The following is a 23,216-nucleotide window of genomic DNA, read 5'->3' as shown; positions in this document are numbered from 1 at the left end:
AAAACTCAAACAAACTTCAACTAAAACCAATAAATATTTTATTACACTATTTGTGTTTTTAGTATATTTTATTTGTATTTTATTTATTTGTCTTTGAATGAAACTAAACTTTTAAGTAACTTATTTGTATATACTTAATTTATTTAATTGAATCTGTAATATAATGTTTAAAAAAAATAGATATGTTTTGTTCCATTTTGAGTTTTTATTTTTGTTTTTAAAGTTAATTAATCCATTAAAAACTCAAACAAACTTCAACTAAAACCAATACATATTTCATTACACTTTATTTGTGTTTTTAATATATTTTATTAGTATTTTATTTATTAGTCTTTGAATGAAACTAAACTTTTAAATAACTTATTTTTACGTACTTCATTTATTTCATTAAATCTGTAATATAATGTTAAAAAAAAAGATATGTTTTGTTCCATTTTGAGTTTTTATTTTTGTTTTCAAAGTTAATTAATTCATTAAAAACTCAAACAAACTTCAACTAAAACCAATAAATATTTTATTACACTATTTGTGTTTTTAGTATATTTTATTTGTATTTTATTTATTGGTCTTTGAATGAAACTAAACTTTTAAGTAACTTATTTGTATATACTTAATTTATTTAATTGAATCTGTAATATAATGTTTAAAAAAAAAAGATATGTTTTGTTCCATTTTGAGTTTTTATTTTTGTTTTTAAAGTTAATTAATTCATTAAAAACTCAAACTTCAACTAAAACCAATAAATATTTTATTACACTATTTGTGTTTTTAGTATACTTTATTTGTATTTTATTTATTGGTCTTTGAATGAAACTAAACTTTTAAGTAACTTATTTGTATATACTTTATTTATTTAATTGAATCTGTAATATAATGTTTAAAAAAAAAAAGATATGTTTTGTTCCATTTTGAGTTTTTATTTTTGTTTTTAAAGTTAATTAATCCATTAAAAACTCAAACAAACTTCAACTAAAACCAATACATATTTCATTACACTTTATTTGTGTTTTTAACATATTTTATTTGTATTTTATTTATTCGTCTTTGAATGAAACTAAACTTTTAAGTATCTTATTTATATATACTTCATTTATTTCATTTAATTTGTAATGTAATGTAAAAAAAAAAGATATGTTTTGTTCCATTTTGAGTTTTTATTTTTGTTTTTAAAGTTAATCCATTAAAAACTCAAACAAACTTCAACTAAAACCAATAAATATTTTATTACACTTTATTTGTGTTTTTAATATATTTTATTTGTATTTTATTTATTCGTCTTTGAATGAAACTAAACTTTTAAGTATCTTGTTTATATATACTTCATTTATTTCATTTAATTTGTAATGTAATGTAAAAAAAAAAGATATGTTTTGTTCCATTTTGAGTTTTTATTTTTGTTTTTAAAGTTATTTAATCCATTAAAAACTCAAGCAAACTTCAACTAAAACAATAAATATTTTATTACACTTTATTTGTGTTTTTAATATATTTTATTAGTGTTTTATTTATTAGTCTTTGAATGAAACAAAACTTTTAAGTAACTTATTTATATATACTTCATTTATTTTATTTTATCTGTAATATAATGTTAAAAAAAAGATATGTTTTGTTCCATTTTGAGTTTTTATTTTTGTTTTTAAAGTTAATTAATCCATTAAAAACTCAAGCAAACTTCAACTAAAACCAATAAATATTTTATTCCAATTTATTTGTGCTTTTAATATATTTTATTAGTGTTTTATTTATTAGTCTTTGAATTAAGCTAAACTTTTAAGTAACTTATTTATATATACTTCATTTATTTTATTTAATCTGTAATATAATGTTAAAAAAAAAAGATATGTTTTGTTCCATTTTGAGTTTTTATTTTTGTTTTTAAAGTTAATCCATTAAAAACTCAAGCAAACTTCAACTAAAACCAATAAATATTTCATTACACTTTATATGTGTTTTTAATATATTTCATTTGTATTTTATTTATTGGTCTTTGAATGAAACTAAACTTTTAAGTAACTTATTTATACATACTTCATTTATTTCATTTAATCTGTTATTGGTATTTTATTTTTTTAACTTTTAAACTTCAATTAAACACAATGTTTTCATGTTTTATTATATTTGTATGACATTTCTATTCACTTTTGTTTGTCAATCATCCATTACCTCGACATTCGCCGTCAGTGGGGTCGTAGTAAGTGCTGCTGGGACACTCGGGCAGACACTCGCCGTTGTAGCGCACGGCTTTGGGGTTACGGCAGGAGTCGCAGTCGTCGTCGTCCGGACCATCGCAGGAGGCGCAGTTGGCATGGCAACGCAAACACTCCCGCTGCTTCTCAGTGGCGTAGTATCCGGCGGGGCAGTCACCCACACATTTGTCGTCATGCAGGAAGAAGTAATCTGCACATTCTGATTGAAATGTGAGAAGTTGTTATACAAACATGTGTTTTTAACTATGAGCATGAGAAGGAAGAACTGATGGTTTTTTAAAAAGGAGGACGGAGGCGCCACCTAGCGGCCGAGGACTTACTCTGACAGAGGCCGTCTTGGCTGCACTGGGTACAGTCAGGAGGACATTGGAGACATTGTGTGTCTTGTGTGTAGTAGCCCACAGGACAATGAAGTCTGCACGAGCGCTTCAACAGAAAGAGCCCGTCTTCACAGCTCAGACAAAAGGAGGCGTTACCCTGACAGGAAGTGCACTGCGGCGCACACGGGTGGCACACGCCGCCCTCAGGAAAACCTCTATAAGAAAACAAACACACTTGTTAGAGATATACACACATCCAGCATATATATATATATATATATATATATATATATATATATATATATATATAATAGATTTTATTTGTAAAAAGCACTTTACATTGAGTAAATAATCTCAAAGTGCTACAGTGTATTAAAAAAATAAAAATAAAAAGATAAAAAATAAATAAAAAATAAAAACTAGAACAGCCAAATAGCTAAAACTAGTATGCATATATCTAAAAAAAAAAAAAAAGTTTTTAAAAAAAAAAGAAGGGTTTTTAAGTCTTTTTTAAAAAGCATCCACAGTCTGTGGTGCCCTCAGGTGGTCAGGGAGAGCGTTCCACAGACTGGGAGCGGCATTGTTCGTAGCTTTGTCCTCGGAGGTTGGAGGAGGTTAGCCTGCCCGGAGCGGAGGTGTCGTGTGGAGGATTTGGGGGTGAGTAGTTCTATATATATTAGAGATGTCCGATAATGGCTTTTTTGCCGATATCCCATATTCCGATATTGTCTAACTCTTAATTACCGATTCCGATATCAACCGATACCGATATATACAGTCGTGGAATAAACACATTATTATGCCTAATTTTGTTGTGATGCCCCGCTGGATGCATTAAACAATGTAACAAGGTTTTCCAAAATAAATCAACTCAAGTTATTGGAAAAAAATGCCAACATGGCACTGCCATATTTATTATTGAAGTCACAAAGTGCATTATTGTTTTTAACATGCCTCAAAACAGCAGCTTGGAATTTGGGACATGCTCTCCCTGAGAGAGCATGAGGAGGTTGAGGTGGGCGGGGTTGAGGTGGGGGGAGTAGGGGGGTAGCGTGGGGCGTGTATATTGTAGCGTCCCGGAAGAGTTAGTGCTGCAAGGGGTTCTGGGTATTTGTTCTGTTGTGTTTATGTTGTGTTACGGTGCGGATGTTTTCCCGAAATGTATCACTCTGGACAGGACTTGCAGGTAGGAACATCATTTAATTCTCAGAAAAACACTCAGAGGTACAAAAACAGAAAAACCTAGAAAACTTACTAGGTGTGGCATGAACAAACAAATCTCACGTGACAATAGCGTGAAGCAAGCACTTAGCATGAAACCAGACATGAAGCGAACAATGATGCCAGGCCGACTGACTGACTGGAAAAAGCAGGCTTAAATAGTGCCTCTGAGTAGACACAGGTGAGCGTCCCAAACACCAGAGGCAGGTGAAAACAATGAGCTGCCATGGCAACCAAACCAAACTCAGAGGTGTCAAACAGGAACTAAAAGAGTCCAAAACTAACAGAAAATAATCCGCGGTCCGGATCATGACAAGATGTGTTTGTCATTCTTGTTTGGTGTGGGTTCACAGTGTGGCGCATATTTGTAACAGTGTTAAAGTTGTTTATACGGCCACCCTCAGTGTGACCTGTATGGCTGTTGACCAAGTATGCCTTTCATCCACTTGTGTGTGTGTGAAAAGCCGTAGATATTATGTGATTGGGCCGGCACACAAAGGCAGTGCCTTTAAGGTTTATTGGCGCTCTGTACTTCTCCCTACGTCCGTGTACACAGCGGCGTTTTAAAAAGTCATACATTTTACTTTTTGAAACCGATACCGATAATTTCCGATATTACATTTTAAAGCATTTATCGGCCGATAATATCGGCAGCACGATATTATCGGACATCTCTAATATATATATATATATATATATATATATATATATATATATATATACATTAAAGGTCAGGACTACCTGTGGCACTCCAGCACACACATTCCGTCCTGCAGGAAGTGTTCAGCTTGGCATCGCTGGCACACTTTGGCGTCCTGACATGAGACACAGCCATCCATGCAGGCGTCACAGCGGCTGGAAGTGTGGTTGACAAAGGTGGACGCAGGACAGTGAGGCGTGCACGTCTGATGAGCTGTCAAGAAATTTCCTACAAAAAACAACAACAATAAAAGACATGACTGTACGCCCGTCCGCCCGCCCGCCCGCACGCACGCACGCACGCACGCCCGCACGCACGCCCGCACGCACGCCCGCCCGCACGCCCGCCCGCACGCACGCACGCACGCACACACCAATATTATATACTTTAGAAGCATATATATAGATACACTCAAATACAGTATGATTATTATAATGTATACGAGTACATACTAGTATTATACTACAATACTACAAGCCCCCACACTTAATCTATTTATGCTTTTTACTTGTTGCTTTTGTCACTCTCAATATATGAATACATTATATGAATGCTCTAACCAATATATATATTTGAATAAATTAAATACATGTTTTATTCTATTCTGATTATATATTTTTTATTTTCTAATCCTCAAAATGCTTATTTTATTATTAAACTGTTACACGCATGATTTTTGTTTTATAATTTATTAAACGATTACATAATCGCAGAGGTATAATTAGAATGTAAGAAATGTTGATTCTATTATATTTTATATTATTAATTTTACTACTATAATATTATCATATTTTGATTCTCTTTTTTTTTCCCATTTTCCAATCCTCAAAATGCTTTTTTTTAATTAAACTATTATAAACATGATTTCATAACAATTTATATAAAAGTAAATAGAATTCATATCTTTAAAACTGACTGTTTATTAAATTTGGATAGTTTTTCAATGAGTTTGTTCCATTGTATGCACAGTACATGTAACAACATTTTGAAAGAGAATGGAAAGATTCATTAATACATTTTATAAATAATTGCATAGAATTCAAAATAATTGAAAAAAAGCTTAAATGTTTGATTTTTAACAATATGTATATTTCATTTATGTAAAAGCAGATAAAATGTGACGTCCATGATGCAGTTGTCGTTCTTTATATAAAAATCAATCTTATCAAATAACTATTATTTCATTATAATTACGTACATAGAAATATACAATATATTTTATTATATCCAATTATTATACTACCAGTACTACAACTATCATACATTTATTATATACAATGGTTTTTTTTATCAAGCATGTAAAACGTATACATGATAGTGGATCATTATAATGTAAAAATGATTAGAATAAAATATAATTATTATAGTTATATATTACCCACACACACACACACACACACACACACACACACACACACACACACACACACACACACACACACACACACACACCTGGGTGACAGGTGATGCAGTCGTCTTTGCGTGCAGAAAAGCATGTCTTACAAGAAGAATGACACAGCTCACAGTCTCCCTGCTCTGCAGCAACAACACAAAACAGCACAAAGCGCACACATTGAACAAAGTGTACAATCTGAAACTACAACAACGACGACGTGTCCTACTGTTCCAGAAGTGTCCGTCAGCACATAACCCTTGCTGAGCTCTCTTCACACATTCTCCGTCCCTCAGAGTCATCTCGTCCTCGCACGAGTCACAGTCGTCGAATCTGGGACCGCCGCAGGTCCTACACGCACGGTGACACTCCTCGCACTCCCGGCTCTCCACGTCCACAAAGAAGCCCTCCTCGCAGCGGTCCACACACATCCCATCTGGACACACCCAAGACACAATTTAGTCTCACTGCCCTCGCCAGTAATCACTTGTTTGAAAAATGAGTGGTACTGTTGCGTCGGACCAGTTCTTCCTCCCGGGGAATCTAAGTTACTGGTGAATCCCAAGTTATTTCGATGACATATATGCTGAGTAAGAAGGACCATCAAGACAGAATTGGAATATTTTCAAGTTTTACTAAAGCTTTAGGAGTTCAACTTAACCAATACATTCATATTGGCTGCTCAAGTTGATCTGGCATTCCAAGGGAAATGCACTTAAGATGTGACTTTAAGGTTTTACTACTTACGTATAAAATACTACACGGTCTAGCTCCGTCCTATCTTGTCGATTGTATTGTACCATATGTCCCGGCAAGAAATCTGCGTTCAAAGAACTCCGGCTTATTAGTGATTCCCAGAGCCCAAAAAAAGTCTGCGGGCTATGGAGCGTTTTCTATTCGGGCTCCAGTACTATGGAATGCCATCCCGGTAACAATTAGAGATGCTACCTCAGTAGAAGCATTTAAGTCCCATCTTAAAACTCATTTGTATACTCTAGCCTTTAAATAGACCCCTCTTTTAGACCAGTTGATCTGCCGTTTCTTTTCTTTTCTCCTCTGTTCCCCTCTTCCTTGTGGAGGGGGAGGGGGGGGGGGGGGGGGGCACAGGTCCGGTGGCCATGGATGAAGTGCTGGCTGTCCAGAGTCGGGACCCGGGGTGGACCGCTCGCCTGTGCATCGGCTGGGAACATCTCTGCGCTGCTGACCCGTCTCCGCTCGGGATGGTGTCCTGCTGGCCCCACTATGGACTGGACTATTACTATTATGTTGGATCCACTATGGACTGGACTCTCACAATATTATGTCAGACCCACTCGACATCCATTGCATTCGGTCTCCCCTAGAGGGGGGAGGGTTACCCACATATGCGGTCCTCTCCAAGGTTTCTCATAGTCATTCACATCGACGCCCCACTGGGGTGAGTTTTTCCTTGCCCTTATGTGGGCTTTGTACCGAGGATGTCGTTGTGGCTTGTGCAGCCCTTTGAGACACTTGTGATTTAGGGCTATATAAATAAACATTGATTGATTGATTGAAGGGAAAAACCAACTTCTTCTCACACAAAGAAAACCCCCATCTCCCCCTCGCACCACTGATAAGAAACCAGTGGGTGTTGTATTTCACATTCCTGATGATTTAAGACACTAAACAGACAATCTGAAGACAAAGAGAGACTGGTAGAATACACAAAGGAAAAGTACTATCTGTTCTAAACATGGCTATGTAAAAAGAAAGAACTCATAAACATATCTGCATCCTTCCACGTTACCAAAAAGGTAGGCTCCTTCCAGACACCAGTAGCACTGAGCTGCGTCACAGATGGCACAGCGCTCGTCTTCACAGGGAGAACACTTCATGGTCTCAGCAAGGCCGTACGTGCGGTCTGGGCAGGACTGGTAGCAGTCAGAACCAAGCCTGGATGAGACACAGCAACGTGAAGCCACAAGAAAAGTGTGTGAATCATTTGGTAACCTTACTGGTAGAAATGATCTTCACACTTGAGGCACACGGTTCCTTGGTCTGGATGTTTGGAATCTTCTGTGAGGAACGACATCGTTAGTAGGTCGGTGAACGTAACAATGATGTGAACGGGGGTTCAATTAAAACCAGATTAATGATTAGTAATTCAGCGTAGTCTTGTCCCGATACCAAAATTATTTCGATACTTTTCTGCACTGCAAAAAGTCAATGTTCAAAAACAAGAAAAAAAAAATACAAAAATGAGGGGTATTTTATTTGAACTAAGCAAAATTATCCGCCAATAGAACAAGAAAATTTGGCTTGTCAAGACTTCCCAAAACAAGTCAAATTAGCTAACCTCAATGAACCCAAAAATACCTTAAAATAAGTATATTCTCACTACCGGTAATAACAAGTGCACTTTTCTTGGTAGAAAAAAAAGAGACCTTTTTGCTCAATATGTTGAAAAATATTCTTAAATGAAGTAAATGCTAGTGCCATTATCTTGACATAATGATATGCGCTCCGCATTACATTTCTTGAAACCAGCAAACTTATACTAAAAACTAATTTATTGTTCTTAAAGGAAAGGCAACAAGGCAACCGCTTGTTACTCTCGGGGTCTCCTAGCCGCTCAGGCAAATCATATTGTCAAAAAATGCATTTTTCCATCGACAACATGACATCATCGCGCCAAGTGCGTGCTCTTTCAGTCAATTAGTGCGCATATATACAGCCCGGCCCCCAGCCAAAAAAATTTTAATTGTAATTTTGAGGAATTTATCTGAATGTGCATGAACTATTTCTGTTCAAAATTGTTAGAAATGTCACATGTTAAATGTTTAAATATTAACTGTCAGTTTACTGTACTGTGCCAACTGTACTACTATATGAGTACGTGTTTTCTATTGTTTGCCAAGAATATCAGATAAAAATTGACCCATTTTTACAAACTGTACCCTCCCTGTTAAATGATGGATATTAACATTGATATTATACAAGTGGACCCTTACATATAAATGCAGTTAAATGTAGCTTTGATGTCATATTAAGCTACTTTTGCCTTGTAGCTTGTAGTGAAGCTTGCTACAATTCTTTGGGGATAGCTTCCATGAATTGATTTACGTGGACTTAAACAAGTTGAAAAACTTATTCGGGTGTTACCATTTAGTGGTCAATTGTACGGAATATGTACTGTACTGTGCAATCTACTAATAAAAGTTTCAATCAATCAATGAATTCCCCTGTAACTTAGCTACATTTAATCAGCAGTAACTCAGTGGCCTAGTGGTTAGAGCAGGGGTCTGCAACCCGCGGCTCCGGAGCCGCATGCGGCTCTTTGACCACTCTGATGCGGCTCAGCTGCATACTTGCCGACCCTCCCGATTTTCCTGGGAGACTTCCGGGTTTCAGTGCCACCAAACAAGAATGACAAACACATTTCGGGAGAACATCCGCACCGTAACACAAAATAAACACAACAGAACAAATACCCAGAATCCCATGCATCCCTAACTCTTCCGGGCTACATTATGCACCCCCGTGCTGTTTGTACAGGTTGTAGAGGGCACTAATTGCTGTGCCATCACGGTACGCCCTTATTATTGTTATTTGGGTGAAAATCAGCAGACATTCGATAGAATAGTTGCCCTGAAATTCGGGAGTCTCCCGGAAAAATCGGGAGGGCTGTCAAGCGCCATTCATATAAAACTCGCGGGCCGTATTAACATTACATTTTCATATTAAGGTGCGGGCCGCGTGTCTGAGACCTTTGGTTTATACATAGCACAAAGCAAAAAAAAACTTTGTATGCAGTGTTATTTCATTTTAAATTTCAAGAGTTTTGCGGCTCCCATTGTTTTCTTTATTTTGTGAAACTGGTCAAAATGGCTCTTTGAGTGGTAAAGGTTGCCGACCCCTGGGTTAGAGTGTCCGCCATGAGATCGGTAGGTTGTGAGTTCAAACCCCCGGCCGAGTCATACCAAAGACTATAAAAATAGCACCCAGCATTAAGGGTTGGAATTGGGGGGGTCACTGCTCCCCTCACCTCCCAGGGGGTGATCAAGGGTGATGAGTCAAATGCAGAGAATAATTTCGCTACACCTTGTGTGTGACAATCATTGATACTTTAACTTTAACTTGAACCTACTACATTTTCCAAGTAGCTGGCCCATCACTGTGTTGCTTGATACAATTGAGTTCAGCATGTTGCAAATAAACTACTGTAAACCATTACAAACTGTAGTAATAATAAACTATTTTGCATCTTTTTTGTATTTTATCATTATAACCCATCAGTAAATTAAACTTTTTATTTATTTTTTTTGCAAAATGATGGTAGTTTTTAGCTGCATGCATCCTTACACGATTTCATTAGCTATTACAGAACATATATATGTTGGGTGTAATGACAATATTTACCAGCAGAGGGAGCTCTAACAACACACATAAACATATCTCACTGTTTTTACCGGGCACATATTTCATTGTTAACGGTTCAAAACTTACCTATGTAAGTATTTTTAAAAGTTTTGTGTGTGTGTGTGTGTGTGTGTGTTAATAGTAGTAGTATTTCAACTTTTAACCCGCAATGAGGATAAGTGGGTCCATAGAAAATGGATGCAACTTTTTCTTGTTACATTACACCTTTTTTGCTCTTTGTTCATATTTTTTCTTGTTTAGTTGTATTTTTTTTTTAGAATGCCAAAACAATAATACAAGCTGCGGGTCACAAATGGCCCTCTGACATCCCTGTTTTAGTGTGCACGTGTGTGTGCATGTGTGTGTGTGTGTGTGTGCACTGCAAAAACTGAAATCTAAGTAAGACTAAATATCTCAAATAAGGGTGATATTTGCTTATTTTCTGTCTGATAAGCAGATTTTATGTTAGAGTTTTTTACTTGTTTTAAGTGTTTTGGTCCTAAATGATCTCAGTAAGATATTACAGCTTGTTGCTGAGATTTGATGACCTATATTGAGTAAAACATGCTTGAAACTAGAATATCAACTGTTGCAAAGCTGTGTCATCAACACTCACAAGTATAAAACTACTTTTTTAAAGTAATCATTTCTTACTTCAAGCATGAAAAAAAAAAAATCATATCATTATGTCAAGATAATGGCACTAGCATTTACTTATTTAAGAATATTTTTCAACATATTGAGCAAAAATGTGTCTTTTTTTTCTACCAAGAAAAGTGCACTTGTTATTAGTGAGAATATACTTATTTTAAGGTATTTTTGAGTTAATTGAGATTAGCTAATTTTACTTGTTTTGGAAAGTCTTGACAAGCCGAATTTTCTTGTTCTATTGGCAGATAATTTTGCTTAGTTCAAATAAAATACCCCTCATTTTTTTTTTTCTTTTTTTTTTTTTCTTGTTTTTGAACACTGACTTTTTGCAGTGTACTTCATTAAAATACTGGGTAAATAAAGCAAATTGAATAATAAAAAAGCACATGAAATAAAGTAAAGTACCAATAAAATGCTTTAAAGAGGTCCAATTATTAAATTTGTCTTTTGACTAATAAAATACCCCTAATTTTTGTATTATTTTTTTTTCATGTTTTTGAACACTGACTTTTTGCAGTGTACTTCATTAAAATACTGGGTAAATAAAGCAAATTGAATAATAAAAAAGCACATGACATAAAGTAAAGTACCAATAAAATGCTTTAAAGAGGTCCAATTATTAAATTTGTCTTTTGACTAATAAAATACCCCTAATTTTTTATTTTTATTTTTTCTTGTTTTTGAACACTGACTTTTTGCAGTGTACGTCATTAAAATACTGGGTAAATAAAGCAAATTGAATAATAAAAAAGCACATGACATAAAGTAAAGTACCAATAAAATGCTTTAAAGAGGTCCAATTATTAAATTTGTCTTTTGACTAATAAAATACCCCTAATTTTTGTATATTTTTTTTCTTGTTTTTGAACACTGACTTTTTGCAGTGTACTTCATTAAAATACTGGGTAAATAAAGCAAATTGAATAATAAAAAAGCACATGACATAAAGTACCAATAAAATGCTTTAAAGAGGTCCAATTATTAAATTTGTCTTTTGACTAATAAAATACCCCTAATTTTTGTATATTTTTTTTCTTGTTTTTGAACACTGACTTTTTGCAGTGTACTTCATTAAAATACTGGGTAAATAAAGCAAATTGAATAATAAAAAAGCACATGACATAAAGTAAAGTACCAATAAAATGCTTTAAAGAGGTCCAATTATCAAATTTGTCTTTTGACTAATAAAATACCCCTAATTTTTGTATTTTTTTTCTTCTTGTTTTTGAACACTGACTTTTTGCAGTGTACTTCATTAAAATACTGGCTAAATAAAGCAAATTGAATAATAAAAAAGCACATGACATAAAGTAAAGTACCAATAAAATGCTTTAAAGAGGTCCAATTATTAAATTTGTCTTTTGACTAATAAAATACCCCTAATTTTTGTATTATTATTTTTTTCTTGTTTTTGAACACTGCCTTTTTGCAGTGTACTTCATTAAAATACTGGGTAAATAAAGCAAATTGAATAATAAAAAAGCACATGACATAAAGTAAAGTACCAATAAAATGCTTTAAAGGGGACCAATTAATAAATTTGTCTTTTGACTAATAAAATACCCCTAATTTTTGTATTATTTTTTTTTCTTGTTTTTGAACACTGACTTTTTGCAGTGTACTTCATTAAAATACTGGGTAAATAAAGCAAATTGAATAATAAAAAAGCACATGACATAAAGTAAAGTACCAATAAAATGCTTTAAAGGGGACCAATGATTAGATTTGTCTTTTGACTAATAAAATACCCCTAATTTTTGGAATTTTTTTTTCTTGTTTTTGAACACTGACTTTTTGCAGTGTACTTCATTAAAATACTGGGTAAATAAAGCAAATTGAATAATAAAAAAAGCACACGACATAAAGTAAAGTACCAATAAAATGCTTTAAAGAGGTCCAATTATTAAATTTGTCTTTTGACTAATAAAATACCCCTAATTTTTGTATTATTATTTTTTTCTTGTTTTTGAACACTGCCTTTTTGCAGTGTACTTCATTAAAATACTGGGTAAATAAAGCAAATTGAATAATAAAAAAGCACATGACATAAAGTAAAGTACCAATAAAATGCTTTAAAGGGGACCAATTAATAAATTTGTCTTTTGACTAATAAAATACCCCTAATTTTTGTATTATTTTTTTTTCTTGTTTTTGAACACTGACTTTTTGCAGTGTACTTCATTAAAATACTGGGTAAATAAAGCAAATTGAATAATAAAAAAGCACATGACATAAAGTAAAGTACCAATAAAATGCTTTAAAGGGGACCAATGATTAGATTTGTCTTTTGACTAATAAAATACCCCTAATTTTTGGATTTTTTTTTTCTTGTTTTTGAACACTGACTTTTTGCAGTGTACTTCATTAAAATACTGGGTAAATAAAGCAAATTGAATAATAAAAAAGCACATGACATAAAGTAAAGTACCAATAAAATGCTTTAAAGGGGACCAATTAATAAATTTGTCTTTTGACTAATAAAATACCCCTAATTTTTGTATTATTTTTTTTTCTTGTTTTTGAACACTGACTTTTTGCAGTGTACTTCATTAAAATACTGGGTAAATAAAGCAAATTGAATAATAAAAAAGCACATGACATAAAGTAAAGTACCAATAAAATGCTTTAAAGAGGTCCAATTATTAAATTTGTCTTTTGACTAATAAAATACCCCAAATTTTTGTATTTTTTTTCTTTTCTTGTTTTTGAACACTGACTTTTTGCAGTGTACGTCATTAAAATACTGGCTAAATAAAGCAAATTGAATAATAAAAAAGCACATGACATAAAGTAAAGTACCAATAAAATGCTTTAAAGAGGTCCAATTATTAAATTTGTCTTTTGACTAATAAAATACCCCTAATTTTTGCATTATTATTTTTTTCTTGTTTTTGAACACTGCCTTTTTGCAGTGTACTTCATTAAAATACTGGGTAAATAAAGCAAATTGAATAATAAAAAAGCACATGACATAAAGTAAAGTACCAATAAAATGCTTTAAAGAGGTCCAAATATTAAATTTGTCTTTTGACTAATAAAATACCCCTAATTTTTGTATTTTTTTTTTCCTTGTTTTTGAACACTGACTTTTTGCAGTGTACTTCATTAAAATACTGGGTAAATAAAGCAAATTGAATAATAAAAAAGCACATGACATAAAGTAAAGTACCAATAAAATGCTTTAAAGGGGACCAATGATTAGATTTGTCTTTTGACTAATAAAATACCCCTAATTTTTGGATTTTTTTTTTCTTGTTTTTGAACACTGACTTTTTGCAGTGTACTTCATTAAAATACTGGGTAAATAAAGCAAATTGAATAATAAAAAAAGCACACGACATAAAGTAAAGTACCAATAAAATGCTTTAAAGAGGTCCAATTATTAAATTTGTCTTTTGACTAATAAAATACCCCTAATTTTTGTATTATTATTTTTTTCTTGTTTTTGAACACTGCCTTTTTGCAGTGTACTTCATTAAAATACTGGGTAAATAAAGCAAATTGAATAATAAAAAAGCACATGACATAAAGTAAAGTACCAATAAAATGCTTTAAAGGGGACCAATTAATAAATTTGTCTTTTGACTAATAAAATACCCCTAATTTTTGTATTATTTTTTTTTCTTGTTTTTGAACACTGACTTTTTGCAGTGTACTTCATTAAAATACTGGGTAAATAAAGCAAATTGAATAATAAAAAAGCACATGACATAAAGTAAAGTACCAATAAAATGCTTTAAAGGGGACCAATGATTAGATTTGTCTTTTGACTAATAAAATACCCCTAATTTTTGGATTTTTTTTTCTTGTTTTTGAACACTGACTTTTTGCAGTGTACTTCATTAAAATACTGGGTAAATAAAGCAAATTGAATAATAAAAAAAGCACACGACATAAAGTAAAGTACCAATAAAATGCTTTAAAGAGGTCCAATTATTAAATTTGTCTTTTGACTAATAAAATACCCCTAATTTTTGTATTATTATTTTTTTCTTGTTTTTGAACACTGCCTTTTTGCAGTGTACTTCATTAAAATACTGGGTAAATAAAGCAAATTGAATAATAAAAAAGCACATGACATAAAGTAAAGTACCAATAAAATGCTTTAAAGGGGACCAATTAATAAATTTGTCTTTTGACTAATAAAATACCCCTAATTTTTTTATTATTATTTTTTCTTGTTTTTGAACACTGACTTTTTGCAGTGTACTTCATTAAAATACTGGGTAAATAAAGCAAATTGAATAATAAAAAAGCACATGACATAAAGTAAAGTACCAATAAAATGCTTTAAAGAGGTCCAATTATTAAATTTGTCTTTTGACTAATAAAATACCCCAAATTTTTGTATTTTTTTTCTTTTCTTGTTTTTGAACACTGACTTTTTGCAGTGTACGTCATTAAAATACTGGCTAAATAAAGCAAATTGAATAATAAAAAAGCACATGACATAAAGTAAAGTACCAATAAAATGCTTTAAAGAGGTCCAATTATTAAATTTGTCTTTTGACTAATAAAATACCCCTAATTTTTGTATATTTTTTTTCTTGTTTTTGAACACTGACTTTTTGCAGTGTACTTCATTAAAATACTGGGTAAATAAAGCAAATTGAATAATAAAAAAGCACATGACATAAAGTAAAGTACCAATAAAATGCTTTAAAGGGGACCAATTAATAAATTTGTCTTTTGACTAATAAAATACCCCTAATTTTTTTATTATTATTTTTTCTTGTTTTTGAACACTGACTTTTTGCAGTGTACTTCATTAAAATACTGGGTAAATAAAGCAAATTGAATAATAAAAAAGCACATGACATAAAGTAAAGTACCAATAAAATGCTTTAAAGAGGTCAAATTATTAAATTTGTCTTTTGACTAATAAAATACCCCAAATTTTTGTATTTTTTTTCTTTTCTTGTTTTTGAACACTGACTTTTTGCAGTGTACGTCATTAAAATACTGGCTAAATAAAGCAAATTGAATAATAAAAAAGCACATGACATAAAGTAAAGTACCAATAAAATGCTTTAAAGAGGTCCAATTATTAAATTTGTCTTTTGACTAATAAAATACCCCTAATTTTTGCATTATTATTTTTTTCTTGTTTTTGAACACTGCCTTTTTGCAGTGTACTTCATTAAAATACTGGGTAAATAAAGCAAATTGAATAATAAAAAAGCACATGACATAAAGTAAAGTACCAATAAAATGCTTTAAAGAGGTCCAAATATTAAATTTGTCTTTTGACTAATAAAATACCCCTAATTTTTGTATTATTTTTTTTCTTGTTTTTGAACACTGACTTTTTGCAGTGTACTTCATTAAAATACTGGGTAAATAAAGCAAATTGAATAATAAAAAAGCACATGAAATAAAGTAAAGTACCAATAAAATGCTTTAAAGGGGACCAATGATTATATTTGTCTTTTGACTAATAAAATACCCCTAATTTTTGTATTTTTTCTTCTTGTTTTTGAACACTGACTTTTTGCAGTGTACTTCATTAAAATACTGGGTAAATAAAGCAAATTGAATAATAAAAAAGCACATGACATAAAGTAAAGTACCAATAAAATGCTTTAAAGAGGTCCAATTATTAAAAATGTGTCTTTTGACTAATAAAATACCCCTAATTTTTGTATTTATTTTTTTTCTTGTTTTTGAACACTGACTTTTTGCAGTGTACTTCATTAAAATACTGGGTAAATAAAGCAAATTGAATAATAAAAAAGCACATGACATAAAGTAAAGTACCAATAAAATGCTTTAAAGAGGTCCAATTATTAAATTTGTCTTTTGACTAATAAAATAACCCTGATTTTTGTTTTTTGTTTTTTCTCTTGTTTTTGAACACTGACTTTTTGCAGTGTACTTCATTAAAATACTGGGTAAATAAAGCAAATTGAATAATAAAAAAGCACATGAAATAAAGTAAAGTACCAATAAAATGCTTTAAAGGGGACCAATGATTATATTTGTCTTTTGACTAATAAAATACCCCTAATTTTTGTATTTTTTCTTCTTGTTTTTGAACACTGACTTTTTGCAGTGTACTTCATTAAAATACTGGGTAAATAAAGCAAATTGAATAATAAAAAAGCACATGACATAAAGTAAAGTACCAATAAAATGCTTTAAAGAGGTCCAATGATTATATTTGTCTTTTGACTAATAAAATACCCCTAATTTTTGTATTTTTTGTATTTTTTCTTGTTTTTGAACACTGACTTTTTGCAGTGTACGTCATTAAAATACTGGCTAAATAAAGCAAATTGAATAATAAAAAAGCACATGACATAAAGTAAAGTACCAATAAAATGCTTTAAAGAGGTCCAATTATCAAATTTGTCTTTTGACTAATAAAATACCCCTAATTTTTGTATTTTTTATTTTTTTTTCTTGTTTTTGAACACTGACTTTTTGCAGTGTACTTCATTAAAATACTGGGTAAATAAAGCAAATTGAATAATAAAAAAGCACATGACATAAAGTAAAGTACCAATAAAATGCTTTAAAGAGGTCCAATTATTAAATTTGTCTTTTGACTAATAAAATACCCCTAATTTTTGTATTATTATTATTTTTCTTGTTTTTGAACACTGACTTTTTGCAGTGTACGTCATTAAAATACTGGGTAAATAAAGCAAATTGAATAATAAAAAAGCACATGACATAAAGTAAAGTACCAATAAAATGCTTTAAAGAGGTCCAATTATTAAATTTGTCTTTTGACTAATAAAATACCCCTAATTTTTGTATTATTATTTTTTTCTTGTTTTTGAACACTGCCTTTTTGCAGTGTACTTCATTAAAATACTGGGTAAATAAAGCAAATTGAATAATAAAAAAGCACATGACATAAAGTAAAGTACCAATAAAATGCTTTAAAGGGGACCAATTAATAAATTTGTCTTTTGACTAATAAAATACCCCTAATTTTTGTATTATTTTTTTTCCTGTTTTTGAACACTGACTTTTTGCAGTGTACTTCATTAAAATACTGGGTAAATAAAGCAAATTGAATAATAAAAAAGCACATGACATAAAGTAAAGTACCAATAAAATGCTTTAAAGGCGACCAATTATTAAATTTGTCTTTTGACTAATAAAATACCCCTAATTTTTGTATTTTTATTTTTTTTTCTTGTTTTTGAACACTGACTTTTTGCAGTGTGCAAGCCAGAGAGAGAGACCGAGCGAAAGAGAGAGCAAAAGCATAACTAATTCAAAACTGCTGTCGGTCCAGAAATGACAAAACAACCCAAAGGATAAGGAGAAGACAAAAAGTTTTAAGGTTCTTTTTAACAAGAAAAGACCCTTTTGAAAACTTCCCTAAGGGCCATTTATGCTCCTCCATTGACCCCCTCACACACACACACTTCTACAGACTCCCTCCAGCAACAACACTCGAATACTTGCATGCAGCAGGCAAGCCGCTACGTGTGCAAGCAATTATTTACGCAGAGAGGCACAAGAAGACACACAATACTACAAGAGGCACACCCTCAGCCCTCTGTTTATGTCTGTCCGTACATTGTTTACATACATTTGCAAGCATGTCGGCATATTTTCCAACTCTAAGCTGAATGAAGTTGAAAGAATTATTGGATGCAAAGTATGTACGCTGATGTGTGTGTACGTGTGCCTGCATGTGTTTGCATGACGTGTGTGTGTGTAATGAGGACAATGAGGGTGTAGCCTGAAGAGCATTGGCGTTGCTAGGCCTATTTTAGGGGGGCTCAAGCCCCCTAAAATATTCTTAAGCCCCCCTAAATAATTTGGTGTTTAAAAAAAAAAAAAAAGAAAATTTTGTTTTTTTTTACAAATACATGCCGACATATTCATTATAAAGTGGCCCGAATATGAGTTTAAATAAATAATCATATAACCTGTCATTATTCACTCAGTTTCCCCTCACTTCATAGCATAAGGTAGAGAGCCCCTTTAGTGCGTCAGTATCCAATCCATTCCAATTGTTCATATAGAAAATGCCGACATCACTCAAAATCCAGTCCGCATTTTCTCTGCGACCTTGCTTGCGGTCCTTGGACTTGTTCATATAGAAAATGCCCACATCACTCAAAATCCAGTCCGCATTTTCTCTGCGACCTTGCTTGCGGTCCTGCAGGTGTACGAAGCACAATAGCACACAGCACTGCAGAACAAGAACGTGAACGGATGCAAAATGGACATAAGAAACTTTTTCAAGAAAGTAAGTATTCATCACTGCTTTTATTAAAATGTATTAGCTCCACTTTACACCAGGTCTGTGTTTGACAAAAAGTTACATTCCCACTCTAAAACAATGCTGCTACTTAGTTAGCGAGTTAGCCTGAAATGCATCATGAAGGTCCTGGTTATTTATAAAGTTAAATGTGCACTCTTTTTTACCATTTGCTATCTTTGGGGTTAATTCCTTCTGGAGCATCAGCTGTGTTTCTCACTTTACACATGGAGGAGAACAGGAGCTGAGCTCATTCACGTATGACTATCATCAGTAGATAATAATAATAATAATCACTCCACAACCCCTATTGACCTGTAGGAGTCAGGGCAGAGGAGCACATAAAGTGAGAGGGGAGAGGCCTCTACTGGAAAGGTGAGTAGGAGAATAATGATACATATAAATAAATATTAAAACTTTTTTTTTTTTTTAAATGGCTTATCGATAAGCCATTTGTTTTATTTATTTCTGGGTGGATCATGTTGACTATTGGTCCTCCTAATTGTCAATGATTCTGGTGATGTTACGTAAGGACATATATATATATATATATATATATATATATATATATATATATATATATATATATATATATATATATATATATATATATATATATATATATATATATATATATTATTTATTTATATAATAGATTGTATTTGTAATCTACTTTACATTTGATTCCAAATCTCAAAGTGCTACAGAATTACAACCACCTATTTTGGCGTTGTAATAAATAAATAAATAAAAAATGGCTTATCGAAAAGCCATTTGTTTTATTTGATATATATATATATATATATATATATATATATATATATATATATATATATATATATACTACGTAACATCACCAGAATGATTGACAATTAGGAGGACCAATAGTCAACATGATCCACAACATCCTCTATCCATCCATCCATTTTCTACCGCTTATTCCCTTTGGGGTCGCGGGGGGAGCTGGAGCCTATCTCGTATACCTTTAAGTCTTTCATATATATATATATATATATATATATATATATATATATATATATATATATATATATATATATATATATATATATATATACATATATATATATATATATATATATATATATATATATATATATATATGTATGAAAGACTTAATATGTATTTATAGATATATATAAGAAAAACCCAGACACCATCTTTGTAGTCATTTTTCTCCTGCGTGGACTTCCGTCTTCCTTTACAATGAGTGAAGCTGCACGAAACCTTGTGTCTGCAATTGTAAATAATTTAGTTTTTAAGTTTTGTGTTTCTTGTAGAATCCATGTAAAGTAATATACCTATTGCTAAGTAATATACCTATGCCTATTGTTAAAATAATGAAAAAAACATCATTAAATATATTTGTTTTATTGTATTGTTACATTAATAGCTGTTGTATTATTATAGGATGGCTTGTTAAACATTTCATAGGATTTTCAGAAGGAGGAAAAACCAAGACATTTAATATAAAATGTAAAATGAATAAATACATAAAAAGAAAAAAAATGGTTAAAAGCCATCGTCCCAGAGAGCATTTAATTTCGTCCCGTGCATTTATTTTACCGTCCCCGGGACGACGGGACTACGTTAATCTCAAGCCCTGGAAGTTACATTTTGTTGTTTGCATTATTTGTTTCAGCATTGAAATTTGAAGATGGTCCCTCAGCTCTTTGACAGCTTTGGCTCTTTTTCAGATCGGCAGACGGACTCTAAGTCTTTCTTATTTACAGTATATATAAACGTTTCTCTATTCAGACTTCCATATATATTTAATTTCCTTAACGACTTGCCATAATATATATATATATATATATAAATATATTATATATAAGCCAAATTATCCCGATCCAGATATTACTTTAATTCAAGTAATTAAGTAATATTTCCAGGGCTTGACTTTACAACCATTTTAGTCACATATGTGCCCAAAATGTAATCTGTGCAACTTCAAAATATTTGGGAACAAACAATTATTGTATTGCGAGCGCAAGTGGTGGCATTAGCCTCTATGTTGTGAAGTAATAACATAGAGGCTAATGCCACCACTTTCATTGTGTTTCAGTGTATCTTGAAGTATCATGCAAGTAATTGTTTCTTGTTGATGCTGTAAACAAAATGTCACTGTGCAAACCCATGTTTGTTGTTGTACTGAACACAGATTGAAAATAAACCGACTGAAATAATAACAATAACAATGAATCATTTCTAAGTCTTTGTTAGCCGTTTGTGAGGTTTTGTGCTCGTGCGCTACGTTCGCTCACATTCTGTGCATCTCCTGGGGGCTAAGCCCCCCCCTGTCCTTAAAAGCTAGTGACGCCCCTGCTGAAGAGGTCAACACCCTGTATCGAGGTGTGCACAACTGCAAAGCAGCGTCCAACACTGAAAAAGTGAAATCTAAGTAAGATTAAATATCTCAAATAAGGGTGATATTTGCTTATTTTCTGTCTGATAAGATAATTCTTCTCACTAAGCAGATTTTATGTTAGAGTGTTTTACTTGTTTTAAGGGTTTTGGTCCTAAATGATCTCAGTAAGATATTACAGATTGTAGCTGAGATTTGATGAGTAAAACATGCTTGAAACTAGAATATCAACTGTTGCAAAGCTGTGTCATCAACACTCACAAGTATAAAACTACTTTTTTAAAGTAATAATTTCTTATTTCAAGCATGAAAAAAAAAAATCATGACTTTGACACAATTGTCTCTCATAATTAAAACAGATGACAGCCAAATTGACTTTGCTGTTTTATTTTCAATGAAACAATAGAAAACACGTACTCATATAGTAGTACAGTTGGCACAGTACAGTAAACTGACAGTTAATATTTAAACATTTAACATTTCAAACTATTTTGAACAGAAATAGTTCATGCACATTCAGATGAATTCTTCAAAATTACAATAAAAATTTTTTTGGCCGGGAGCCGGGCTGTATATATGCGCACTAATTGACTGAAAGAGCACGCACTTGGCGTGATGATGTCATGTTATCCATGGAAAAATGCATTTTTAGACCATATGATTTGCCTGAGCGGCTAGGAGACCCCGAGAGTAACAAGCGCTTGCCTTGTTGCCTTTCCATTAAGAACAATAAATTTGTTTTTTAGTATAAGTAATGCCGAGCGCATATCATTATGTCAAGATAATGGCACTAGCATTTACTTCATTTAAGAATATTTTTCAACATATTGAGCAAAAAGGTCTCTTTTTTTTTCTACCAAGAAAAGTGCACTTGTTATTAGTGAGAATATACTTATTTTAAGGTATTTTTGGGTTCATTGAGGTTAGCTAATTTTACTTGTTTTGGAAAGTCTTGACAAGCCAAATTTTCTTGTTCTCTTGGCAGATAATTTTGCTTAGTTCAAATAAAATACCACTAATTTTTGTATTTTTTTTTTTTCTTGCTTTTGAACACTGACTTTTTGCAGTGGCACATTTTTAAAAAAACATTTTCACCAAACCTAACAAGTAAGAAAATATTCCCAAGTCTTTCAGAGAGATGCAGCACTCGTGAAATAGCAAAGACATTAGCAAGTGATGACAGTCAACAGAGGGGCTTAACCCTTGTGTAATGTTCATATTGTTGTTACTCAGCCAGCGTTTGTGGGTCTGATGGACCCGTTGCATTTTGTGGCTTTTAATGCTTCACAATTAAACACTTTTATGTTAAAATACTGAACAGATGTTTACCTTATCCCAATAAACATCTGTTCAGTATTTTAACATAAAAGTGTTTGATTGTGAGGCTTTAAAAGCCACAAAATGCAACGGGTCCATCAGACCCACAAACGCTGGCTGAGTAACAACAATATGAACACTCTCCCTGACCACCTGAGGGCACCACAGACTGTGGATGCTTTTAAAAAAGGCTTAAAAACCCTTCTTTTTAAAAATGCCTCTTTTTTATATATATATATATATATATATATATATATATATATATATATATATATATATATATATATATATATATATATATATATATATATGCATACTAGTTCTAGCTATTAGGCTGTTCTAGTTTTTATTTTTATTTATTGTTATTATCTTTTTATTTTTTTATTTTTTTAATACACTGTAGCACTTTGAGGTTGT

The 23,216-nt window shown here is 32.0% G+C and overlaps 1 protein-coding gene across 2 annotated transcripts in view; it reads right to left on the bottom strand.

The window, feature by feature from the left end:
• pcsk5b (proprotein convertase subtilisin/kexin type 5b) overlaps positions 1-23,216 on the bottom strand; it is a 353,408-nt gene that overhangs the window by 23,879 nt on the left and 306,313 nt on the right. For both annotated transcript variants that reach the window (XM_061933203.1, XM_061933210.1), the window contains exons 25-31: positions 7,818-7,878; positions 7,610-7,755; positions 6,071-6,277; positions 5,901-5,984; positions 4,490-4,676; positions 2,528-2,742; positions 2,164-2,406 (exon numbers count right to left, since the gene is read on the bottom strand). In XM_061933203.1, the coding sequence (XP_061789187.1) occupies positions 2,164-2,406; positions 2,528-2,742; positions 4,490-4,676; positions 5,901-5,984; positions 6,071-6,277; positions 7,610-7,755; positions 7,818-7,878 (1,143 nt within the window). The remainder of the gene's footprint in view (positions 1-2,163; positions 2,407-2,527; positions 2,743-4,489; positions 4,677-5,900; positions 5,985-6,070; positions 6,278-7,609; positions 7,756-7,817; positions 7,879-23,216) is intronic.

The sequence above is a fragment of the Nerophis lumbriciformis genome, linkage group LG03 (genome assembly GCF_033978685.3).
Source record: "Nerophis lumbriciformis linkage group LG03, RoL_Nlum_v2.1, whole genome shotgun sequence".
In the NCBI taxonomy this organism is placed as follows: Eukaryota; Metazoa; Chordata; class Actinopteri; order Syngnathiformes; family Syngnathidae; genus Nerophis; species Nerophis lumbriciformis.
This window is presented reverse-complemented; position numbering and strand designations above follow the sequence as displayed.